At 37.7% G+C, this 26849-nt stretch overlaps 1 protein-coding gene across 4 annotated transcripts in view; it reads left to right on the top strand.

Annotated features, from left to right (window-relative positions):
- The window catches only part of PIK3C2A (phosphatidylinositol-4-phosphate 3-kinase catalytic subunit type 2 alpha), a 117163-nt gene that overhangs the window by 39906 nt on the left and 50408 nt on the right, over positions 1-26849 (top strand). For 3 of the 4 annotated variants that reach the window (XM_021925999.2, XM_021925997.2, XM_021925998.2), the window contains 6 exons: positions 11852-11961; positions 16812-16969; positions 18995-19115; positions 20098-20209; positions 21808-21887; positions 22019-22082. In XM_021925999.2, the coding sequence (XP_021781691.2) occupies positions 11852-11961; positions 16812-16969; positions 18995-19115; positions 20098-20209; positions 21808-21887; positions 22019-22082 (645 nt within the window). The remainder of the gene's footprint in view (positions 1-11851; positions 11962-16811; positions 16970-18994; positions 19116-20097; positions 20210-21807; positions 21888-22018; positions 22083-26849) is intronic. The other variant, XM_021926000.2, reaches the window with a different exon arrangement.

The raw sequence follows: 26849 nt of genomic DNA, 5'->3' as shown, positions 1-26849 counted from the left end.
GCTCCAAGACTGGGATTCGGAAAGCAAGAACTTACATGATTTTTATCTATGTTGTACGTATTCAAACTGAACTCTATTATTATTTTTTACCAATATGTTGCCAAAGCCAAAGGACTCTTCTACATTTTTTTTTAATCACTGAGACAGAAAGCTCACAAGAATCCTGTGAGGCCAGAGTATGACCCATCCCTATTTTACAGTTGAGGAAATTGAGATGTAAATAAGTTAAAAGGAATTATTGTTAATATTTTGGTGTAATAATGATATTGCAATTAATTAAATGAATCATATTTAGAGATATATACTGTAGAATTTAAAATGTAATAAAATCAAGTGAGGTGTTGGGGTTTAGAGGGCTTATAGATGAAACAAGATTGGCTATATGTTGATAATTGCTGAAGCCAATGATGGATACCTGGGTGTCTATTATTCTACTTTGTGTATATTTGAAAATTTCCATGATAACAAGTTGGACTGACATTCAAACCCATCTGACTCTAAAAGCCCTCCCCAGCTTTTTTTTTTTTTTTTTACTTTTTTGAGACAGAGTTTCTCCTTGTTGCCCAGGCTGGAGTGCAATGGCGTGATCTCAGCTCACTGCAACCTCCGCCACTGGGTTCAAGTGATACTCCTGCCTCAGCCTCCCAAGTAGCTGGGATTATAGGCATGCACCACCACGACCGGCTAATTTTTTATTTTTAGTAGAGATGGGGTTTCTCCATGCTGGTCAGACTGGTCTCAAACTCCTGACCTCAGGTGATCTGTCTGCCTCAGCCTTCCAACGTGCTGGGGTTATAGTCATGAGCCACTGCGCCCGGCCAGCCCTCCCGTTTTCAAACTCCGGTGATACAACATGCTATTTTGGAAGGAGTAAGTTCCCTGTCATAGGAGATATTCAAATATGGTTCAAATGGCTTCCCAAATTTAGTTATATGTCACCGTATCCTACAGAGTTTAGGCCTACTCAGTCCTGATTTGGAGGAAGGGGTGCCAAAGGACAGTATGAAATTTCAGGGGGAAGATAACCAGTTTTTGCAAAACTTTCCCTAAGTGATTCTAATGCAGCAAATGTGTTACTCCCTTGGACCTGCATTTGGGACCTCTTGACTAGATGACTTTAAAGTTTCTTCATACTTTAGGAGCCTACAAGGTTGGGAAAATGACAAGACAAATAGCAAAGTGTAAAAATAGAGTACCCTGGGAACAGTTTCTTTTCAGCTCAAAACCCAAAGCATAGGTTGCTAATGCTTTCATTGCAAAACTCAACTTCCTGCCCCTGCTTGACCTTTTTAGTTTAGATTGGTCACTTCTAGTTCAACACATGTGTTCTCCACCCTTTCCTTTGGTGGGACAGGGGTGTGACACCCACGTAAGTCTCCCTACATTTATTTTTTCCTATGTATTAAAATATTTGTCATAGTGCCATCTTGATATTTTCCTTATTTGGGGTGCTTTCAGAAAGTATCTTGGAGGAATAATGAGGATGGGTAGTTTCCTAAAGATAGGAAGAAGTTTGCCCAGCAAGATCTGGGTAATCAGGTCACATGGTTGTTACAGAGAGCTGCTAGTTGCTCAAATTCTAGGAATTAATTAACTAGGCTGCCAGCCAGGATTAGTTTTAGCAGAAACACATTCCTAGATCTTAGTTAAAAAGTATAGGGGAAGGATTAAAGTAGTAAGCAAATGAATTATGAGAGATATGAGCCAGAAACTGGGTAAGCAATAATATGACTTGATCAGGGGATCAATCAGAGATTGGAGCTAGATTACTACAGTGTAACATGTCAACAGCTTTACTGATAGCGTGCTATCAGAACTGACGTGGCTTAGGGTACTTGCCAGTCTTAGGGGAGTCTAATTGCAGCATGGCTGAGGAAGTGTTCATCATCCCATTATACTCTAATTAAACCCCATCTAATAATTTTGTTTGAGTATATCCTAAGAGGGGCCACCAGTAAGGAAACTGAAGTGTGTCTTTTTTTTTTTTTTTTTTTAAGACAGGGTCTCACACTGTTTCACCCAGGGTGGAATGCAGCAGTGTGATCACGGCTCACTGTAACCTATACCTCCCAGGCTCAAGTGATTCTTCTAATGCAGCCTCCTGAGTAGCTGGGACTACAGGTACATGCCACCACACCCAGCTAATTTTTTTAGTTTTTGTGAAGGTGAGGTCTCCCTATGGTGTAAGCCATTGTGCCCAGCCTAGAGTATGTCTTGAAAAGAGAAGACTACAGTTTTCAGGATCTAGAACTTATGCCATTTAAGGAACTGTTGGAGGTATTTTGTCTGAAGAAGAGAGTATTAATTGGAGTTAAATCACTGAATCTGAGTTTCTTTATCTATGAAATAAAGTTGGCTAGACTAGATCCCTTTCAGAAATAATAGTTGAAATTTGGGAAGTTGCTATGTGGAAGAGGAAGTGGACTTTTTTTTTTTTTTTAAGGTTTTGTATTTTGGACATACATTTTCAAACCAATTCAGAAAGTAGAATACCTGAAAGTCATGGTGCTCTTATTATGAAATATTGATATACTAATTTTTTCAGTATGTTAAATATATTAAGTATACTACTTTGTGTTACACTAGATGACAATCTGTGCTAGATTTTAATAGAAACAACTGGTAGAAGGGTAGGTGTGGTGGCTCATGTCTGTAAACCCAGTGCTTTGGGAGGCCAGGTGGGAGGATTGCTTGAGGCCAAGAATTTGAGACCAACTTGAGGAATGTAGGGAGACCCGTGTCTATGGGAAAAAAAAAAAAAAAGCTGTGTGTGGTGACGCACGCTGGGACTATAGCTGTTCTGTAGTCCCAGCTACTCAAGAAGCTGCGGTAGGAGGAGCTCAAGCCCAGGAGTTTGAGGCTGCAGTGAGCTATGATAATAAAGCCCTTGTACTCAGCCAAGGCTATAGAATGAGACCCTGTCTCTAAAAAACAAAGAGAAATAACTGGTAGTAAGGGCTGAAAGTTAAAATACATTACAAAGAAAAACTTAAAATTAAACAAGTCCTATTTATTTGTTTGTTTTGTTTGTTTGTTTGAAACAGGATCTCGCTCTGTCACTCAGGCTCTGGAGTGCAGTGCCACTATCTCGGCGCACTGCAACCTCCACCTCCCAGGTTCAAGTGATTCTCCTGGCTCAGCTTCCCAAGTAACTGGGACTACAGGTGCATGCCACCACGCCCGGCTAATTTTTGCATTTTTAGTAGAGTTGGGGGGGGGTCACACGATGTTGACTAGGCTGGTCTCGAACTCCTGACCTCAAGCGATCCACCCACCTCAGTCCCCCAAAGTGCTGGGATTATAGGCGTGGGCCACCGTGCCTGGCCAAACAAGTCCTATTTGTTTATATATTTTTTTCTGTGAATTGAGAATTCAGTTTAGTAGCTTAATTTTAAAATCCATTGTCCTAAAAAGTAGAACAAGAACCAATGGGGAAGAAAATTCAGGGAGACAGGTTTCATGGTTAAATATCTACAAAGGAACTTAGAAAGAGACATTTGATGATGGTTGCTCTCAGGTTGTGTTAAGAGAAAAACTTTAGACATATTTAACATAGTTTAATTCAGCAAAGAAGAGGTCACAATCGGGCAGCCCCTGAACTAGAATGGGTTCAAGGAGACTCCAGTGCAGCCATGTGGTGGAAGATTTATGGTCAGAAAAGGAAAGTGATATACAGAAAATGGAAATGAGGTACAGAAACAGCTGAATTGGTTATGGCCTGACGTTTGCCTTATTTGAATATGTTTTGAACCGTTGGCCACCCTTGATTGGCTGAAACTTGGTGATTGGCACAAGAGTAGGTTACAGTTTGTTTACATGTCCAGCTAGGTTACAGTTCACTATGCATGGAGAAATTGTTAGGCTGAACTTAAAATGTGTTAGGAGGCAGGTTTAGGCTAAATTTAACAGTTGTAAACACAATTATTTGATGACTTAGAGGCTTGGCATGCACCTGTTATAAATGCTACAGATAGGATTTTTTTTTTTTTTAAAGACGGAGTCTCGCTCTGTCACCCAGGCTGGAGTGCAGTGACGCAATCTTGGCTCAGTGCAACCTCCACGTCTCGGGTTCAAGCAGTTCTCCTCTCTCAACCTCCCTGCCAAGTAGCTGGGATTACAGGTGCCTGCCACCACGCCCGGCAAATTTTTGTATTAAAGGGGTTTCACCTTTATGGTCAGGCTGGTCTTGAACTCGTGACCTCAGGTGATCCACCCACCTCAGCCTCCCAAAGTGCTGGGATGACAGGTGTGAACCACTGCACCCGGCCCAGAATGGATTTTTGTATAAAAAAGTTCTAAGCCTTCTTGTTAGTGCTAAGATTTCATTTTGTTTGTGTACAGGAAGATAAAGTTTGGTTTGATGTAGACCAAAATAGGGAGATAAACTGAACACTGGTAATAGGCTGACTTTGGAAATCCATGGCACAATTCATTGACATGGAGCTTTTAATTTTTCACACACCATTCATCTCTACAAACTTTTTCCTCATATTTTTTATTGGAAAATAATTTGCAATGCCTATTCTTTATAATTATTTCACATGCTTAAGTGTTCATTTCCTGTAAGAATTTTATGCTTTGTAGTGAAAACTCAACACAGAGGGTATTTTTCTTCTCACTCAGCAAGCTTACTTCCTGTTTCCATCTAGTGTCCTTTGTTTTATTAATAATACTCTAAATACTTTAGTTCCAATTTTTTTGTGACCAAAACCAGTAAAAGACATAATACTTAAAACTGTGTCTTCTGGCAATTTAAGTTTAAATCAGGCTTTTAGTTAATAGCTATGAATTTAAATACCTTGAGCAGATTTCAAAGAATTTTAGTAATGGATCGAATTATTTTCATAGAATTGGCTTTGCAAAGTTCTGTGGTTGTAAACTCTTTCTAAAAGTTAATTGTATTAACATTATAAACATTTCCCCGTTGGCAAAGCATCTATGATTAATTTTAAAGAAGAGGGAAGGTTAAACGACATGTGATTTTCTTGCTCTGGCTGAGTGTATTTGAACAATACAGATAAGTTTCTTTGGGGGGAGAAAAAGTCCAAATAAGGATGTAACCAACTTTCTTCTGAAAAGTAACATGTATTTAATGTTTAAAGTGTATTTATTGAAAACTTGGTGGTGTATTCCATATAATTTCTGGGTAATAATGACATGAACCTTGAACTTGTATAGGTATAAATCTTCCCCATATTCTTGTAACTACTTTACAGAGTATTTATTGATAAATTTTTGTGAATTGTTTTAAACCTCCACCACTTTCCTTAAACCTCCAGACTTACTCTGCCAATTCTCTACCTTTTTTTTCTTTTAAATCGAGGTCAAGGCCATCCATGTGTGAACTGCTCACTTCACATTTCTCTCATCTTTTTGGTTTGAAAAGAAGAGATGTTCCTTCCCTTTTCCAAAACTTAACTCTTTTTCTTGTTCCTGTTTGTTCCTATCTTCCCCAAAGTTATTACTGTTTGTTTGGTTTTTTTTGTTGTTTTGTTTTGTTAAGGCAGAGTCTTGCTCTGTCATCCAGGCTAGAGTGCAGTGACACAACCTGGTCTCACTGCAACCTCTGTCTCCTGGGCTCAAGCCATCCTCCTGCCTCAGCCTCCTGAGTAGCTGGGACTACAGGGGCATGCCATCCTACCTAGCTAAGTTTTGTATATTGTGTAGAGATGGGTTTCACTATGTTGCCTAGGCTGGTTTCCATCTCCTGGACTAGAGCTATCCACCTGCCTCCCAAAGTGCTAGGATTACAGATAGGAGCTACCACACCTGTCCTTAAAGTAATTACTCTTTAAAAAGGAATTTGTACTCACTGCCTTTCCAGTCTCTTGCTCTCCTCCTCTTATTCTCATTATGTTATAGAATTGCCAATCCCTTGACCATATTCACCATTTAGCCCTTTTGCTTATTTAAAAAAAATTTACTACATCCTTTTCTTGAAACTTCTGTTGCCCTGGGTAAATCTACTTCCTATTTTTCTTCCTGTGATTTTTTTTTTTTTTTTTTTTTTTTTGAGACGGAGTCTCACTCTGTCGCCCAGGCTGGAGTGCAGTGGCCGGATCTCAGCTCACTGCAAGCTCCGCCTCCCGGGTTCCCGCCATTCTCCTGCCTCAGCCTCCCGAGTAGCTGGGACTACAGGCTCGCCACGCCCGGCCGGATTTTTTATTTTTGAAGTAGAGGCGGGGTTTCACCTTGTTAGCCAGGGATGGTCTCGATCTCCTGACCTCGTGATCCGCCCGTCTCGGCCTCCCAAAGTGCTGGGATTACAGGCTTGAGCCACTGCGCCCGGCCCTTCCTGTGATTTTTGACTCCTTTTTCTTTGTCTAGCCTTTAAACATAGGCATTCCTCCAAAGGTTTTGTTCTTGGTTGTCTTTAATAATGCTTTACTTGTTTTCCCTTGGTCAGTGCTTTATTCTTGAGGCTCCAATGTACTTAGATTGAAAGCTACTGATCTAGACCCTTATAGTAATGTGACTCCTTGGCTGTCTATGATGGAGATGCTGTGATGGTTAATTTTATGTTTCAGCTTGACTAGGCCGTGGGGGGTGTCCAGATATCTGATCAGACATTATTCTGGGTATGTCTGTGAGTGTGTTTTTGGGTCAGATTAATGTTTGAATTGGTCAGCTGGATAAAGCAAATTCCCTGCTTAATGTGAGTGAGCCTCATCCGATTAGTTGAAGAATGACCCTCCCAAAAGTAAAGGGGAAACTCCTCCTGCCTGACTGCCTTCAAGGTGGAACATCGATTTTTTTCCTGCCTTTGGACTAAAATGGAAGCATTGGCCCTTCCTGGGTTTTGCAACTACACCATTGCTCTCCTTTGTCTCCAGCTTGCCAACTGCAGATCTGGAGACTTGTCAGCTCATAATTGCATAAGCCTTTCCATATATATGAAAATAAAGAGATGTCCCAGTTCTGTGCCTCACAGATACGGGCCCTTATGTCTCCCTTAGCTTCCCAGAGAGACTGTTTCCTCTTAATGGAGCTTGACCCAAAGACTGCTGACTGAGAATTTGCTCTCTCAGTGATCCTGATGGATGCTGACAGCAGTTAACAGAGAGAGAGAGAGAGACAGAGTTCCCTGTAAAAAATTACAGAAATTGGATGATCCCTAAATCTTTGTCTCTAGCTCTGGAATAGAATATTTCTGGAGTAGAACATTTCTAGACGATGACCTATCATCTATATGGGTTTTCTAACACAACATATTTGCTAGAGAACTTTGTATCTTCCCGTGCAAACTTCTTTCTTTGTTCCACGTATTGGCTAATGCATTGGCGGTGTTTTCTTATTGATTATCATATATCTCTTTCATTTGTTAAAAAGTGTGCATGGTTATGCAATGTGAGGACTGCACACATTAATCATTTGTAGACTTCACCATTAAAGAACTTGAGCTAGAAAGGGGAGACAAGATGTGAATGTGTGTAAATGCAGTACAAAATAGAAAGTCTTGAGTGCCACAGAAGAAAAGTCTGTGCAAGATCAATGGAGAAAAGAGATGATTTGATGCTTTGGTTTGTTTGTGTGGAGTTTGGAGGTGGGGTGGGAGTATGGGTTAAGGGAATATGTGTAAAATATATGTATTTTTTATTCCAGAGAGAGCAGAGGGAAAAATCCAAAACTGTTAATGTTAATGTTTGAGGTGAAATATTGGCAGCCTAGCTATTTTTTACCCTTTACAGACAAAACATTTGAGTTAACTTTCCGGATTCTATTATTACCTTGATATATGACTAGATAATTATTATATTTAGTTTTTGTTAATTCAAACTCATAACTTGAATAAAAGGAAGGACCTAATTCATGAGAGACACAGCAAAAAATACAACAATTATTATTTTTTTAAAATCTTAAAATGCCACCTAAGGAGATTCAGAATCTGTTTTTAAAATAAGTAAAACATGAAGAACAGTTCTTCAGGGAAAGATGATTCTTAGGTGCAGCAAAGCTTTAGGTTTTCCCAGCACTGCTCCCACAAAGGTCACAATGTTGTTTTTCACATTGTGTTTCTAGGGATTTTTAAGCATATTCTTTTGAGAGACAGATTAGCATGGTGATTAAGCATGTGACATTGAAGCCAGACTGCCTGGGTTGAAATTCACACTCTGCCTGTATTATCTGTATGACCTTGTGAGTTAATTAACTTATCTGTGCCTCATTTTTTTCATAAAATGGGAGTAATAATAGTTCCCACCTAATAGAGCTTTTTTTGATAAATAAGTTTATAAATGAATGAGTGCTCCTAGATATATTTATATTATATATACTAAGTATATATTATATATACATACGTATTTTATATATATATTTTTTGTGTGTGTGTGTGTGTATTTTTTTTTTTTTTTGAGATGGAGTCTCGGTTTTGTTGCCCAGGCTGGAGTGCAATGGCGCGATCTCAGCTCACCGTAACCTCCGCCTCCTGGGTTCAAGCGATTCTCCTGCCTCTGCCTCCCAAGTAGCTGGGATTACAGGCATGTGCCACCAGGCCTGGCTTATTTTGCATTTTTAGTAGAGACAGGCTTTCTCCATGTGCGTCAGGCTGGTCTGGAACTCCTAACCTCAGGTGATCTGTCCGCCTCAGCCTCCCAAAATTCTGGGCTTACAGGCATGAGCCACCGCTCCTGGCCCAAATGTATATATTTAAAAATATAAATTAAATATTTAAAAATATATATTTTTTAATTTTTTAGTTTTAGATTTTTTTGTTTGTTTGGTTTTTTTTTTTTTTTTTTTTTTGGAGACAGGGTCTCATTCTGCCACCCAGGCTGGAGTACAGAATGCAGTCATGGCTTACTGCAGCCTCAAACTCCGGGATTCAAATGATTTTCCCACTTCAGCCTCCCTAGTAGCTGGGACTAAAGGCACATGCCACCACACTCAGCTATTTTTTGAAGAAACTTTTATAGAGACAGGGTCTCACTATGATGCCCAGGCTGGTCAAGGACCTGTGCTCAAGTGATCCTCCTGCCTTGGCTTCCCAAAGTGCTGGGATTATAGGTGTGAACCATTGTGCCCAGCCTAGAAAAGGCTGATTTTATAGAATCAAATATTAATGAAAATGACTGCTACTCTTTTCGGAAGGTTATTGAAGGAACTACATATTGTCTTATATTTTTAAATGTTTTATGATTTCTATGATAGATTCATTGGTTATATGTAAGTGAATTTTAACTTGTTTTGGGGGGAGCAAAAGTTCACATTGAACTAATGACTGAATGCTTCTAAACTGGATACAAAAATACAAAATTCAACAAAATGCTATTTGTGTTCTCAAGGAGTTTTCACATTAGGACAAATATAAAACAGGATTTAATAATACGATGTTTGGTTCAGACTAAGTACTTAGAAGTATGGGGGGAAGAATTCCTTCATACTGAGTAATCATGAAGGGCATTGCCGATGAAGTTGCATTCAGTTGGACCTTTAAAAATTAATAGATTTTTGACGAATGTGGTGAAGGAAGTTTAAGAGGAAGGTGAAGGGAAAGGTCCAGAGGCAAGATAGCTTGATTTGTGTTTTATAGGAACAGGATATGATTCAAGCTAACTGGAACATAGAAATCTTTAGGGAAGTTCTGGGAAATAAGATTGGATTAGATTGTGGCAGATTTGGAGTGTGAAACCAGAGGATTTGCTAGGAAATATCAAATCCCATTCTTTAGAGTAATATAGTCTCTCGTAGTGGTTGCTTCTGTAATACAAACTGATTGATGTGTGATAGGTAGCTATGAGACTGATGTCAGTATAATGGGGAAATAGCATTAGTTCAGACGTAATCTTTCCCAGCATATTAACTTTTTGAAATAATCAGAAACAAACTTCTCACAACCTAAGAGAAAGCTTTAGCACTATGAAGATATAAGGAAAACACTGAGAATTCTGCAGAAGTGTCCTCTTATTAGTGAAAATGAGTGGCTTCAGGAACAGTTTCACATTCCACAGTATTAATCTGTCAGGTGTAACAATGTTTGCAGACCAAGAAGCTGCAAAAACATTTCTCTTTGAATTTTTTTTTTGAGACAGAGAGTCTCACTTTGTCACCCAGGCTGGAGTGCAGTGGTGCGATCTCGGCTCACTGCAACCTCTGCCTCCCAGGTTCAATCAGTTCTCCCGCTTCAGCCTCCTGAGTAGTTTGAATTACAAGTGCCTTCCACCACGCCTGGCTAATTTTTGTATTTTTAGTAGAGACAAGGTTTCACCATGTTGGCCAGGCTGGTCTTGAACTCCTGACCTCAGGTGATCCACCTGCCTCGGCCTCCCACAGTGGTACTGTGCTTTTAACTTCATTGCAATTATTGTTGACTAGAAGCATATGTCCTGAAGAATTCATATCTCAAATGAGGAAACAAGAGCCCCAGAGTTTTAGGCTTCAAAGGATGTAATGCTAGATGCAAATGGGAGCAGACATTTAACTGTGCAATTATTTTTATAAGAACCTGTTATTGTTTGAGTTAGGGCTTTGATTACAGAGTTATGTTGATATAAAAAAATTATTTTTATTTTTAGAGAGATGGAGTTTCACTGTATTGCTTGCACTGGCTTCAAACTTCTGGACGCAACTGACCCTCTTAATTTAGCCTCCTGGGTACCTGGGACTACAAGTGTGCAATACCACACCTGGCTACATTGATATTCAGTAGTCCACCTTAACTCTCTTTTCCCCAGGAGACTTGTTACTTTTTAGTTGTGCTTTTGTAGAACTCGAAGTATTTATTTTTTTCTCCAAGTGTGTATATCACATTCTAGCAGAAAGGGCTCTGACATGTTTTAAAGGAAGGAAACTCATAAAGGAATTGTTGACCTAAATTTTCAGTTTAATTTTCTCACACAGAATCATCTTGTGTGCTGAGGCAGGCAGATTGCTTGCTTGAGCCCAGGAGATTGAGATCATCCTGGGCAACATGGTAAAACCCCGACTCTACAAAAAATACAAAAATTAGCCAGGTGGGGTGGCCTATGCCTGTAGTCCCAGCTATTTGGGAGGCTGAGGTGGATCACATGACCTCAGGAGGTCAAAGCTGCAGTGAGCCATTGTTGAGCAACTGCACTGTAGCCTAGGCGACAGAATGAGTCCTTGTCTCAAAAAAAAAAAAAAAGAAGAATCTTTTTGTGTGCCATAGTCACTGAAAAGTGTTATAGCTCTTGAAATGTATGCACTTTGTTCTCACTGAATTTTGAATTGAGAATGTTCCAATTCTAATTTTAAAGAGAATTTATATTTGAAATTTGCCCCAAATCAAGTGTTTTTATGTAGTGTCAAAACACTCTCAATGGACTCTGCTGTTGGGCTATGCTTGGGTGGTGAATTGATCTCCCTGAAAGCTGTAAACAGTTTTTGACCAGACGTAAACTTAACTTTTGAGGGATTGTGAGGATGTTTGTATACGTTTATTAACCTAGAAAATGCCCATTCTCTTACATAAAAAACCATCTTCTTTCTTGGAATTTGGGGCCTAGTTGAATATATAGAATTTCTGACTGATTAGAAGAGTCGTAAATGGGCTTGATCTCTTCATTTTCTTAAAACAGAGAGTCCTTTAATTTCATTTAGTTGTAAAATTTCTAAAGTGTCTATTTTAGGAATATTTGGAATGGAAAGGTCTTTGTCTTTCCATTCTTACTCTAGTACATCCTGTTTCTACTACTGATCAAGTAAAACCAATGAACTAAAATCAGGCTTAGTTGACATTACTTTTACAAAGATAGAAATATATAATTTAAAAATTTGTTATTGATATGATTTACTTCCATAGCTTTGTACATATTTTCATAAAAATGTGTTTGTGCTGTGCTGCTATGTAGCATTTTGTGGATCTTCCACTGTTAAGATAAAAACACTCTTTTAGTTACAGAAAGACCCAAATGGGACCAGTAATTTGCCAACTGGAAGTTCTCTTCTTCAAGAAGTTGAAGTACAGAATGAGGAGATGGCAGCTTTTTGTCGATCCATTACAAAGTAAGGAATTTTTCTTTATAAATGTTCGTTTGAAAAATTGACTTGAAAACCAGTTTAGTGCTAATAATGATAAAATTTTAAAAATTTTAATTATTTTCTTCTTGTGGCTAAAATTTCAAGTCAGAGTTAATTGGCACGTTACCACAAACTACAGTTGAACTTATGTCTTCACCTGTTAGATTTCTTAATATTTGGAAGAAAAAGTTGAGGTCAGACAGTAGACTTCTGATACTATAATAACCAGTAAAAAATATGACTTACCTGTAAATTTCAGTACACTTAAAAAATACCTACTTTTGTCTTAGACTTAATTTTGCTGTAAACTTTCTAGCATTCAAAATACTGTCTTACACATTGAAGAGATGATATTATAACAGGCAAGTTTAGAAGAGCAAATATATTTCTGAAGTTTAGAGAAACACATTTATAGAATGTTCTCTCAATCTTAAATGTGTCTAATATTCATTATAGGTGAGGAAACTGAGACTCAGAGAAGTAACTAACAAAGTTTACTTGGCTAGTCAGTAATATCAATAATAGAACCAAGTCTCTTTTGCTTCTGGTTAAGCATGTTTTCTTCCCATTATATCACTATATTAGTCATGACTTCTGTTACAAGTGCTAAAACCCATCTTGAACTTAAAAAGGGTCATGTTCACAACCCAAATAGCAGATAGAGGAAGGATGGGGCAGAGTTCATTAACAGCAAGATTCAGGAATTCATTACTATAAATCATCCCTCCTTCCTTCGATTCACCTTGTCCACTCCCTTTCCTTTCCTTCTCCTTCCTCACTTTTCTTCCTCTGCCTTTCCTCCATGCAATTGAATGGTCTCAGTAGCAGAGAAGAAAAAGGAGTCCCCTTAGCGCTAGCCAGATAGGAAAATCCCACAGGAGGGAAGAGTGGAACAACAATCCTTGTGGCCAAGAGGATGAGAGATCTGTTATCTAAAAAAGGGAAGTAGATCACCACTGAGAGATTTTTTTCTGAATCCAGCATTGTCTTCAGTGTGGTCTGCTTTAAGCATAGCAGGATTTGGGGTTCCCAGAACATTTTTGAATATATACATTATTTTAATGTTAAAGAACTTATATTTAATGAGATTTTCTGGACGATTGGTGATATTTTATTAAAACTCTGTCTTCCTTTATGTTACCTTTTAACCAGCATTTCTTTTCTTCAGAATACCTTAGGAAAAAAAATATTATCAGTAGAGTCACTTTTTCTTGGCAAAGGTTACTCTCCCCAAACAGGCCTTGTATTTTTCTGTTAGGCCATGTTAAGTAACTACTACATTTAAGCTTTGCAAGTTGAGAAGTTAGGTAGCTGAGACCTACCTTTTGTCTCCCATTTGAATCATAGAGCTATTTATACAAACTCTGCCACTAATTGAAAATGATTGTTTTTGTTTACACACACACACATTTATGTGGTACAAAACTGCAAATGGATTAAAGAGAGAATGAGTTCTTTTTGTAATTTTATTTTCATTAGTAGACTATGATTGTAACAAATATTAGAGCAGTAAAAAGTACTGGTGTTTTTGAAGCCATGTTCTAGGAACTTCTCTTGTTCCCCTGTGGTGACCATGGAGATTGAGGTGAGGAGATGTACTTTGAAATTAGTGGCTCTATTTTTTCCCGTATGCTCATTTTGCAGCGGATTTTTAAAACAAATTTTAGGCTTTTAATTAGAGAGCCAGTTCTTTGCTTTTTGAGATCTCCAAAAATTATTCGTTTAAATTCAGCTGTGAAATTAGTGTCAGGCTGTCAGAATGATATTTGTTTATAGTTAAGATAAAATACAAAACAGACTTGGAATTTATTAGCAGTTCTAGGTATTGGTTCTTGTTGTTGTTTCTCATCTGTGAAATTAAAGAGTTGGACTAGTGATTTCAAAGATCTCTTTCAGTTTAAGGTTCTGTAATACATTGATTCAGGACTACTTTATTATTGAGTTTTTGTCTTATTTCTTTATTTTTTTCGTTTTACACCTATCGTAATTGACAAAGCTTGCTATATCTACTAGTTACAGGTGCTGAAAATGTTTTTTTTTTTTTTTTTTTTTGAGACGGAGTTTTCACTCTTGTTGCCCAGGGTGGAGTGCAGTGGTGCGATCTCGGTTCACTGCCTCCTGGGTTCAAGCTATTCTCCTGCCTCAGCCTCCTGAGTAGCTAGGACTATAGGCATGTGTCACCATGCTCAGCTAATTTTTTTGTATTTTTAATAGAGACAAGATTTTACCATGTTGGCCAGGCTGGTCTTGAACTCCTGACCTCAGGTGATCTGCCCACCTTGGCCTCTCAAAGTGCTGGCATTACAGGCATGAGCTACCGCACCCGGTCAAGAAAGTTCTTTTAATAGTGTTAAATACCAGTAGAAGTTAGTGCCACTTTATTTGTGGTCCTTTAGGATAAGATGAGAAACCACACTCTACACCTGTCTTTCTGAATAGCTTTATGGTCATATAATATTAATATATATACTATTTATATCCTATACTAGTATCTTGACCCCAAAAACTTGCTATGTGTTTTCAAGGACTTCAACTCTGCATTTGGTTAATTTTATTCTAAGTAGTGCTGATATACTTTCCTATAGAATAATGTTAATTCATTTGAAATCTTTCAAAACCCTCATTTTTATCTCTTCTCCTCTTTATATTCTGATTTTGTATGATTTGGTTATCTGTGCAGAATTTTAGTCTGATTGAGCACACAAAAGTAGAAAAATAAACCATAAAGGATTTTTGTTTCTGCATAGAGATACTGAATTTCCTAAACTGTAGATCTACACTAAACAGACAAAGCCTTTTATTTGGGTGATAGGGGAGTAGAAATTTTAGAAAAAATAAAAATTAGAGTTAAATACTCTTTATAGGTAGTTACTTAAGAACATCAAACTGTGATGTGTGGCTTAGAGTATCCATAAAAATACCTTATCTGGTGTATATTTAAAGTGAATAATTTACTCAGACAGCAGTTATTCATTTAGTAGCTTAATTTGATTTTGTATGTTTAAATGTTTAAACATTTAGTTACAAAAAAACCCACAAAAAAAACCTCAATTGTAAGGAATCTTACATCTTACGTGTTTTGTGGTTTTTGGCAATTTTTATAAAGCAAACAAACCATGGATTAGAAGAAATCAATTTTACAGAAAAAGGAAATCAGTGTATTTTCTGGATCTGGTATCTTCCATGGTACCAAGTAAATACAAAAAGGACCCATTATAAAAACATTTCTTAAATTGTGATAAAATATGTGTAACAAAATTTACCATTTTAACTGGTTTTAAGTATACATTTCAGTGACATAGTTACATTCACATTGTTGTGTAAAAGAAAGGACTTATTTTAAGAAAGGGAAATGCAGGTTTCCTCCTCTCAAACAAAGCTAAGTTTTATCACTGGAATTTTTGTCTAATAAATTCTTTTCTTAGCTATCAAAAATTTCTGCTTTTACTTTTGTCATCCTTAACGGTTTCTGAAAATTGAAAGCTTGCTTAGATGTAGAAAAAATTCTCTAACATTTCATACATTAATTTCTTGATTTGATGTGAGCATCTGTCTTAGTGTTTGTATTACTATAAAGAAATACTTGAGACTGAGTAATTTATAAAGAAAGGGTGTATTATATTTTTAATATTGGATCCTTTGTGTTGCTTAAGAGTTCAGTGCAAAAACCAGATTTATTCCTTCACTAACTCATTTATTTGACAAGAAGGTTAAAGCACTTACCATGTACTAGGCACTGTTCTAAATGCTTTATAAACTAAATTCACGTAATTCTCACAACAACCCTATCAGGTAAGTAGTAGTATTACCCCCAGTTTATAGAAGAAAAAACCGAAGCAACAAGGAGATTTAATATCTTGCATAAGTTCACACAGCTAATAAGTGGTATAATCAGGATTCAATATAAGGTAATTTGGCTCTAGAGGATATGCACTAATGCTTACATGTGCTACTTCTCCAGAACCTTTTTCTGTCAACTCAAGCTGTTTTATTCTACTTCCGTGACCTGATTATTTTAATCTCTACAGAAGCAAGTATATAATACTTCTAGCATTCATTCCATTCATAACCCTATGAAAAGCAGGTAGGAGGACTGGTCCCTGTCTTCTAACCTCTAGAAAAAAATCAGTTTAAAAGAGCTCACAAGTGTAAAGAAGTTATCAAATCTGTCTTTGTCTTATGATAACAGCAGTGCTGGCTGGAGACGAGCCATACACCACATTCATATATTTAATTTTAAACTGTGTTGCTCCTATGAATACCTTCACAGGCAGTTCTTTCGATTCCCTAAGTTTTAGAAATCACTTTGAGGGAAGAAAGGCCTTGGAGCACTGTAAAAAACCATTGTCTGTATTTTGTTCGTTATCTAGCAGCCAAAAACAACGTTTGTAGGAAAAAGGTCCTTAGAAGAAAAAAAATTTTCAAGACAACAAACATTTTATCCTTATGGCCATCACAGTTTTAGGACTACATTGCCTATAGAATCATTTAACAGGTACCATTTTGTGTACTTGTACTGTGTGGCAAAAGATTTTTAAGCAGAGGACCTCATTTAAAATGCCATTTATCCAAGCATGTGCTTGGGTAGTGTTGATAATGTTACCAAAGCTATCCTGGCAGTAGGTCGTCTCTTCCTTTTCCTTGGGTTTCTTTTATTTAAAAGGAAAATGCTGGTATTTGGAGTTTCAACAGGAGTTCATTCATTGCAGTTTCATGAGCTGCTTGAGTTGGACAATGACACAGAACTGAGTGGCTATAAACATGTAAAACCTTGTTCAGAGCCCTCAGATGAAGTTTTTTAAAAAAGAATTTAATTTCTTCTTTCTTGTGAACAGATTGAAGACCAAATTTCCTTATACCAATCACCGCACAAACCCAGGCTATTTGTTAAGTCCAGTCACAGCACAAAGAAACATATGCGGAGAAAATGCTAGTGTGAAGGTCTCCATTGAAATTGAAGGATTTCAGCTACCAGTTACTTTTACATGCGATGGTAGGTTTATGGTTCCTCAAGCCTCTTGTTTTGTTCTGTAAGGGGGAAATGTTTAAAATATCAATATTGGCCGGGCACGGTGGCTCAAGCCTGTAATCCCAGCACTTTGGGAGGCCGAGACGGGCGGATCACGAGGTCAGGAGATCGAGACCATCCTGGCTAACACGGTGAAACCCCTTCTCTACTAAAAACTACAAAAAACTAGCCGGGCGAGGTGGCGGGCGCCTGTAGTCCCAGCTACTTGGGAGGCTGAGGCAGGAGAATGGCTTGAACCCGGGAGGCGGAGCTTGCGGTGAGCTGAGATCTGGCCACTGCACTCCAGCCTGGGCGACAGAGGAGACTCCATCTCAAAAAAAAAAATAAATAAATAAAATATCAATATTATCATTCTTTTAATAAACCAATTTTGTTATCATATGTCTTTTTGTCATTCATATGGATACTTTTCTGGTTAGAACTAGTGGGGAATCAGGTTACCTTTATAAATAGATAATTATCTGAAAAGTGCTGAGTAACTTTTTGTTAATCAGTGGCTCTTGGCCAAGGCCCAAAAGCATTGGATAGAAAAGCTAATTATAATCTAATTCTTTATTTTTATCCTTCATTTTATGACAGGAAGCATGCTTGCTTATAAAGAGCTGTCAGTGAAATTGAAATTCCAGATATCTTGCTAAGTTCTTCTATGGAGAAGATAATTTTTTTTTATTTTAATCCTTTCTTCCAAACTTGGTATGGGTGTCCTCTCTAGAGATGTCTGTAGGAATTTTTTTCTTATAGTTTTACAAACTAATTTTATTTCCTTGCAGAGTTTATTGCATTTCATAATATATATTATCTTAACAGGATTCCAACCAAGGAATGAGATCCTTTATTTCTACAGTACTTTGGCCTAAGAATTATGCAATTTTTATTCTTTAATGGTTATGACTAGGAATGTGTCTAATATTCAGATACATTCTTTCTAGCTTTGTACTTCTGAAGGCCCTTTGAAAAAATATAAATCTGAAACCGAAAACCATCAGCTACTGTAACAATTATTCTTTTAGTTGTTAAAGGAAAAGTTTTGTGGGTTTTGTTGTTGTTGTTGTTGTTTTTTGAGAAAGAGTCTCACTCTTCCACCCAGGCTAGAGTGCAGTGGCATGATCTTGGCTCACTGCAGTGAGGGTGAGAGTTAGACCCCATCTCAAAAGTATAACCTACCTGCTGTATTTTTATTTTTCGTTGGAAAATATACCAGGCAAATGTCAAACATTTAAAATGGTGAATCATTTTCTTGTAATTCATTTTAAATCATTGTTTGCTAGATACTGCTAAATATCATCTGTGGGGGATTGGTTCCAGGACCCCCTTCAGATACCAAAATCCTAGGATGCTCAAATCCCTGATATGACATAGTATTATCGTATAACTGATACACATCCTTCTGTATACCTTATTTATTTTTGGTTTAATTTTTAAATTTTTAACTTGCATGGGTACATAGTAGGTATATATATATTTATGGGGTACATATGATCTTTTTTTAAAGCATCAAAGGGAAGGGGTAAAATGATGTTTTGATACAGGCATACAATGTGTAATACTACCGTATACTTTAAATCACCTCTAGATTAGTTATATTACCTAATGCAATGTAAATGCTATGTAAATATTTGCTATACTGTATTGTATATGAATAATGACAAGGAAATGACAAGGAAAAAGTGTGTACATATTCGGTACAGATGCAGTTTTTTTCTTTTCAAATATTTTTGTTCCATGATTGGTGAATCCACAGATGCAGAACCAACATATATAGAAGGTCAACTGTGTTAAGTTAAATAAAACATGTTATTAAAATTAGTTTCACCTCTTTCGATTTACTTGTTTCAGTGTGGCAACTAGAAAATTTGAAATTATATGTGTGGTCTACATTTGTGGACTGCATTATATTTCTATTGTATACTGCTGTCTTAAATTATAAGTAATACAGTCTTGAGTAAGTATGAATGAGCAAAGTGCAAATGATGACTAACTCTTTTACAGTGAGTTCTACTGTAGAAATCATTATAATGCAAGCTCTTTGCTGGGTACATGATGACTTGAATCAAGTAGATGTTGGCAGCTATGTTCTGAAAGTTTGCGGTCAAGAGGAAGTGCTGCAGAAGTAAGTTTATTTAACTACTGAGCAACATCTTTGACAATTTCATTTTTAATGGTTTAATCTAGAAAAATTTCAAGTTGAATTTATAATGCAGAAATACGTTGGGTCCTATTGAATTGATTTATCGAATTAGTAAACTTTTATTCAAATATATGATGTCTAAGATGTCATGTCTAAGACAGTGGTGGGGGTTCAGAGATAAGTGAGACATTGTATTCCCTTAAGGAGCTTGTAGTCTTTACAGGAAGAATTTCAGGCAGCTGGTTAATAAGTGATATAATGGGTCTTTCTTACTGTAAAGAGTCGATAGTCACATCATTATAGACTCTATTTTCCTTTTGCAACATGCACTGTTACTTTATGCACAGTAGTCAGCTGTGATTTCCTTTTAGTTGCCTGAAATAATCGTTATATGAATCTTTTTCTTACCCAGGTATTTATTATATCTTTTTTTGAGACAGAGTTTCACTCTTGTTGCCCAGGCTGGAGTGCAATGGCACGATCTCGGCTCACCGCAACCTCCACCTCCCGGGTTCAAGCGATTCTCCTGCCTCAGCCTCCCAAGTAGCTGGGATTACAGGCATGTGCCACCATGCCCAGCTAATTTTGTGTTTTTACAAAATACGGCCCTTTGGTCAGGCTGGTCTCGAACTCTCGACCTCAGGTGATCCACCTGCCTTGGCCTCCTAAAGTGCTGGGATTATAGGTGTGAGCCACCATGCCCAGCCTTGTAATTTATTATATCTAGCATTTAGTCTTTTCTTATTTCCTTCTTCATCTTTGTCTTCCTCTTCTTTTTTTTTACATTGACTCTTCTCCTACAGAATAATTTCTCTGTTTAAATGCTCAGATTTGATTTAAAAACTGTCTCTGTGTTTTACCATTCTCTTCAATTTCTGATGCAGGTGCAATTTAAATTTTACCCTCACCTTTATAATTTCTAATTTGAATAGAATAATAGTGAATAATTAATATATCTTAACAGTAATCATTGCCTTGGAAGCCATGAGCATATTCAAAACTGTCGAAAATGGGACACAGAAATTAGACTACAACTCTTGACCTTCAGTGCAATGTGTCAAAATCTGGCCCGAACAGTAAGTGTGTACCTTATAACTGAATTTCATTTATTTGAATCTGAATAATTCTGCTAATTTGCCAATTTTCAACTTGTACATTTTATGTGATTTCATAGTTGGAATGGGGTGATGAACTCATCCTCAACAGTAATCTTCTTAGCAAATGAGGGAGGATCTTCAATCATGAAGGTTTAGGTAACATAGTCCTTAGAGGTAGAGGCATATTTGAAAATCAAAGTGGAGAAATTAAACATTTGGTTGGTAATAGCTTTATACATGAGTGAAAACATCAGGGTGAGTCAGGGAAAAATGAGGAAGAAGGAAAAATTTTGAATACTAAATATTGGTTGGGGATGAAAAGAAAATCCACATTGACCTTTGTACCAAACTGAGAAAAATAAATTATTCATCACAAAATGAAAACTAATTCCCTGTTTTAAAAGTTCACTACTTCAGTAGGTGGATGTTCTTTAAAAAAAAAAAAAAAAAAAAAAAAACTTTCAATGCTTTCTTTTGAGGTTAAAGCAAAATAGAATGCAGGAAATGTAACCATTTTGTTTTACTGCATGAACCTTTGGTGAACTTATGATTGAAATTTTAATCTCTAAAGAGAGTTATTTTTCATTTGGTAGAATTTTGGATGGAAAAATATCAGTGATGTCTGTTTTCTTTTTTTCTTGGTTTTCTTGAGTTTTGCTTTTATGTTAGGGGTAGAATTCATTTCAATTGGGTAAAGACTTTCATAAAATTTAGTACATTTTGGCAGTCATTGGTAACTTTTCTTTTCAGTTTCTTAAGGAATGATGTCCTTTTTTTTTTTTTTTCTTTTGGAGACAGAGTTTCCCTCTGTCATCCAGGCTGGAGTGCAATGGCGTGATCTCAGCTCATTGCACTTCTGCCACCCATGCTCAAGCAATTCTCATGCCTCAGCCTCTGGAATAGCTGGAACTGTGGGCATGCACCAACCCACCCAGCAAATTTTTTTTTTTTTTGTATTTTTAGTAGAGACAGGGTTTTGGTGTGTTGGCCAGGCTGGTCTCAAACTCCTGGCCGCAAATCATTCGCCTACCTCAGCCTCCCAAAGTGCTGGGATTACAGGCATGAGCCACCGTGCCCTGCCAGGAATGATGTTCTTGACTACATTTGCATAATGTAGACCTAGGGTAGAAGAGACGAGTACCTTGTTCATGACAGGGAGTGGGAGGAAAATTGATTATCATTAGAAAAAATAATGCAGAAATTTAAATGACCTCTTCCCCATCTGTTTTCTACCCCATATTCATTTGGCTATCAGCCATCTTTAAAGTATTTTTAGCTCTCTATTCACTATATATACAACAGAAATAGTTTTTGTTCCAAAAGCTATTTATATATCTGAAAGTAGACTTGAAAGCATTTATGTTTTCCATTTAACAAACAAGTTTTTTTTCAGGATGTTGACTCACTTTTTTTCTGAGTCAGTTATAAATAATATTTAATTCTGATAGAATTTTATTTTCAGTTCTCGGAAAAACACTTTGGTTTCAAGATTTTATCATACACTTAACTATATTTAATTTGACAATAGAAAGACCAAAGAGTGGATTTGATTTTTTTGTGTAAATGTGTTTGTTTAGGCAGAAGATGATGAAACACCCGTGGATTTAAACAAACACCTGTATCAAATAGAAAAACCTTACAAAGAAGCCTTGACAAGGTATATAATCTAAAGCATTAATTGCAGGTTTTCAGACTTTGTTTTTGGATGCAAATACACTTATTTTGGTGATTAAAACAATCATTTTGTGTGTAGCATCCTTCAGCCACAATAACTGCTGTTTCTTTCAGACACCCAGTTGAAGAACTCTTAGATTCTTATCACAACCAAGTAGAAGTGGCTCTTCAAATTGAAGTAAGTCTTAATTCACATTTTGGCATAATGACTTAAAGATTCTTGATTCTTCTTTCTCTTAAATGGTAGTGTTGGCATTAGAGTAAATATTTTAGGACTTTAAAGACTATATTCTTTTTAATTTATAAAGAAAATAGGTTTAATTGACTTACAGTTCAGCATGACTGGGGAGGCCTCAGGAAACTTAAATCATGGAAGAAGGCACCTCTTCACAGGGCAGCGAGAAAGAATGAGTGTCGAGCGAACGGGGTCCATTATAAAACCATCAGATCTCATGAAAACTCACTATCATGAGAACAGCATGGGGGAAACCACTCCCATGATTCAGTTATCTCCACCTGGTCCCGCCCTTGACACGTGGAGATTATTACATTTCAAGGTGAGATTTTGGGGGGACATAGAGCCAGACCACATCATTGTGCCCCTGGCCCCTCCCAAATGTCATGTCCTCACATTTCAAAACACAATCATGCCCTTCCAATAGTCTCCCAAGGTCTTAAGTCTTTCCAGCATTAACCCAAAAGTTTAAGTCCAAAGTCTCATCTGAGACAAGGCAAATCCCTTCCACCTATGAGACTGTAAAACCAAAAGCAAGTTAGTTACTTCCTGGATACAATGAAGGTACAGGCGTGGGGTAGAGACAGCCGTTCCAAATGGGAGAGATTTTCCAAAACAAAGGGGCTAGAGGTCCCATGCAAGTCCAAAATCTAATAGGGCAGTCGTTAAAGCTTAAAGACTTTCTTTTTTTTTCTTTTTTTTTTTTTTTGAGACTGAGTCTCCATGTGTTGCTCAGGCTGGAGTGCAGTGGGGCAATCTTGGCTCTCTGCAACCTCTGCCTCCTGGGTTAAAGTGATTCTCCTGCCTCAGCCTCCTGAGTAGCTGGGATTGGAGGCATGCATCACCATGCCTGGCTAATTTTTATGTTTTTAGTAGTGATGGGGTTTCACCATGTTGGCCAGGCTGGTCTCAAACTCCTGACCTCAAGTGATCCTCCCACCTCAGCCATCTAAAGTGCTGAGGTTACAGGCGTGAGCCACCGTGCCCAGCCAAGACTATATTCTTGACATTGATGTTTCATGTCTTGTTTTCGGACCTAAGTTACGTCAAAAGTTTTCAGTAATGCTTAAATTAACATGTTTATTCTCACTTCAGCTCTATTGCTAAGAAGAACCTTCAGTTCAACTCTAAAAGCATTTATTGGATGCTTACTATATGCTGAATGCTAGAGTTTTGAAAATGAATGACCTAGTCCCCACCTATCAGGAACTTAAAAACTAGTGGTGAGGGATTTAAACAAAACTTCAATATAGTGTAGTAAAATGTATTATAGAGGTATGCCTTGGAGTTAAGGAGATTAAGGAAGGGCACCTTACCTAAATTGAGGGTTCAAGGAAGGCCTCTTAGAAGGGATGTTGCCTGAACTGTCTTATACAGTACGAGTTAGCAAGAAAAAAATTGGGAAGGCTATATAAACAAAAGCAGATAGGTGTGATATTTACATGGAAGTATAAGCAATTCTGTGATAGAGTACAAAGTATAAAATGAAGATTGGCAGATGACATGGGAGATAGCTATGTGATTATAATCCGTGATAAGGAATTTTACTTTATCTTCTAGGTCAGGAGACCATATCCAGTCTACCTTCTAATTTGTAAATTAAAAAAAAAAAATTTAACAAAACCACACACCTGGTTGTTGTTGTTATTGTTGTTGTTGTTGTTGTCATTGTTTGAGGCAGTCTCACTTTGTCACCCAGGCTGGAGTTCAGTGATATGATCTTGGCTCACTGTAATCTCTGCCTCCCAGGTTCAAGTGATTCTCCCACCTCAGCCCCCCTAGTAGCTGGGATTACAGGTGTGTGGCACCATGTCTGGCTAATTTTTGTATTTTTGGTACAGACAGGGTTTCACCATGTTGGTCAGGCTGGTTTCGAACTCCTGACCTCAAGTGATCCACTCGCCTTGGCCTCTCATAGTGTTGGAATTACAGGCATGAGCCACTGTGCCTGGCCCCATACCTTTTTTTTTTTTTTAACATATTGTCTCTTGTCATTTACATTTATGCTCCAACAGTAGAGTTGAGTAGTTGGAACAGAGATTGTATATCCTGCAAAACCTAACCTGTTACTGTGTGGCCCTGTACAGAAAAAGTTGGCCGACTCCTGCTCTAGCCACTTAAGGTGTTTTTAGCCTAGAGTGGTTTGGGTGAATTGTTTAGTCCTGTGATCTGAAATCGCTCTGGCTGTATTGTGGAAGTTAGATTTCAGGTTGGGATTGGTTTCAGAGCGAATATTTAGAAAGGTTTTTATAGTAGTCCAGGTGAAAGATGAAGAGCATGGAAAAGTTTAAAAGGAAAGAACTGATTAACAATATTTAGGAGATAAAATTGGAAAGATTTTAATAGGTGATGAGATGTGAGTGAAGGGGAAATAGTATAAGTGTAGGATGGCTTCCATATTTTTATCTACTAGTATATTCTTATCAACATATAAATATATTTATTAAAAAATATTTACTGAATATCTCTGGTAAACTGGAGTTTACTAGAATCTGGAGTTTCGTATGGAGTGTCCAGGCTAGAGATAATAAAATTGGGAATCATCAGAATATAAATTGTATTTTGCAGCCATAAGACAGGATGAGGTCACCAGGAAAATCATTGTAGATGAAGAGGAAAAGAGTTACCCATCCTAAAAAAAAAAAAAATCCCCACCCCGCCCCCCGCTGCAGGAGCCACACCATTTCTCTATTCTCCTTGCCACAAAAGTTCTGAAAGTTAAGTGGTTTTGCTGCTTCCATTTCCTTTCTTCCAATTCTCTTATATGCCCACTCCAATCAGTTTAGTACTTCCCCGAAACTGTACTTATTAAGGTCATCAAGGACTTCCATGATCCTGAATTCAGTAGTCAGTTCCTAATCTGTTGATCGATTGATGGATGGATGGATGACAGGGTGTCACTCTGTCGCCCAGGCTGGAGTGCAGTGGTGTGATCACAGATCACTGCAGCTGCAACCCCCTGGTCTCAGGTAATCCTCCCACCTCAGCCTCCTGGGTAGCTGAGACTACATTCCATGCCCAGCTAATTTTTATGTTTTTTGTAGAGACACGGTTTCCCTATGTTGTCTGGGCTGGTCTTGAACTCCTGGACTCAAACGATCTTCTTGCTTCAGCCTCCCAAAGTGTTAGGATTACAGGTGTGAGCCACCGTGCCCACCAAATCTTTATTCTTTTCAACCTGTCTGTATTTTTTGATACAGTTGATCATGTCTTTCTTTTTGAAATACTTAGTTGGCCTGTGGGATACCACCTTCTTGCTTTCCTTATTTCCATTAGCTGTTCTGTCTCACTCTTACTTGTGGCTTCTTCCTTATCTTCCTGCATATCCCCAGGGCTCAGTTCTAGAACCTCTTCTCTCTGTATTCACATCCTAGGTGATCTTGGTATATCCCTATACTCATTGACTCTGAAATTTATATATCTAACCTTAACCTTTTCCCCAACTCCAGACTCAAATTATCTATTACTTGACATCTTTATGTGAATATCTAATTAATTGACATCTCAAATTTAAGATGTACAAAACTGAATTTTTTATAGTACCTTTGTGTCTATTCATCCATCGGCCTTCCCTTTCTCTTTTTAAGAGTTTTTTTTTTTTTGAGACAGAGTCTCGCTCTGCCGCCCAGGCTGGAGTGCAGTGGCCGGATCTCAGCTCACTGGAAGCTCCGCCTCCTGGGTTTACGCCATTCTCCTGCCTCAGCCTCCCAAGTAGCTGGAACTACAGGCGCCCGCCACGTCGCCCGGCTAGTTTTTTGTATTTTTAGTAGAGACGGGGTTTCACCGTGTTAGCCAGGATGGTCTCGATCTCCTGACCTCGTGATCCGCCCGTCTCGGCCTTCCAAAGTGCTTGGAATTACAGGCTTGAGCCACCGCGCCCGGCCAAGAGTTTATTTTTTAAGAGCAATATTAGATTCAGAGCAAGCTGAGAGGAAGGTGCAGAGATATCTCGTATACCCCCTTCCCTACACATGCATAGCCTGACCTCATTATTTCCCTTTTTAATAAATGGCAACTTTGTCTTCCATTTGGTCAGGCCAAAACCCTGGAGTCATCCTTGACGTCCCAAGAAAAAGATCTTATACATTTCACATTCAGTCTAATTCTGGTCAGCTCTACCTTGAAAATACATTTAGAATGTGAGTGCTTTCATCACTACCAAAGCTGTACTCTAGTCAATTACAGTAGTTTCTTACTAATCTCCCAGTGTCTACCCCTACAGTATGTCTTCAACAGGCAACCAAAATGATCTTTTGAAAATAAGTCACTAAATGGAATGTGATATCCTGAATTATATTCTGGAAAATAAAAAGCTCATTAGTGGAAAAGTTGGTAAAATCTGAATAAAGTTTAACATTTACTTAATAGCAATATACCAGTGTTAATGTCTAGCTTTGACAAATGTAACATGGTTTATGTAAGATTTACTTAGTCTAGTTTTCCAGCTTTATATGGGAACTTTGTATTATTTTTATAACTGTCTGTAAATTTAAAATTATTGAAAGGTAAAGATTTTAAAAATGAAAATAGGAAAATTAGCTGGGTATGGTGGCGTATACCTGTAATCTCAGCTACTCAGGGGGCTGAGGTAGGAGAATTGCTTGAAACCGGGAGGCAGAGGTTGCAGTGAGCTGAGATCACACTGCTGCAGTCCAGTCTGGGTGAATGAGACCTGTCTTAAAAAAAAAAAAGAAAAGAAAAGAAGAGCAG

This window comes from Papio anubis, chromosome 12 (genome assembly GCF_008728515.1).
Source record: "Papio anubis isolate 15944 chromosome 12, Panubis1.0, whole genome shotgun sequence".
Taxonomy (NCBI): Eukaryota; Metazoa; Chordata; class Mammalia; order Primates; family Cercopithecidae; genus Papio; species Papio anubis.
Note: the sequence above shows the minus strand (reverse complement) of the source record. Positions and strands in the feature narration are given on the sequence as shown.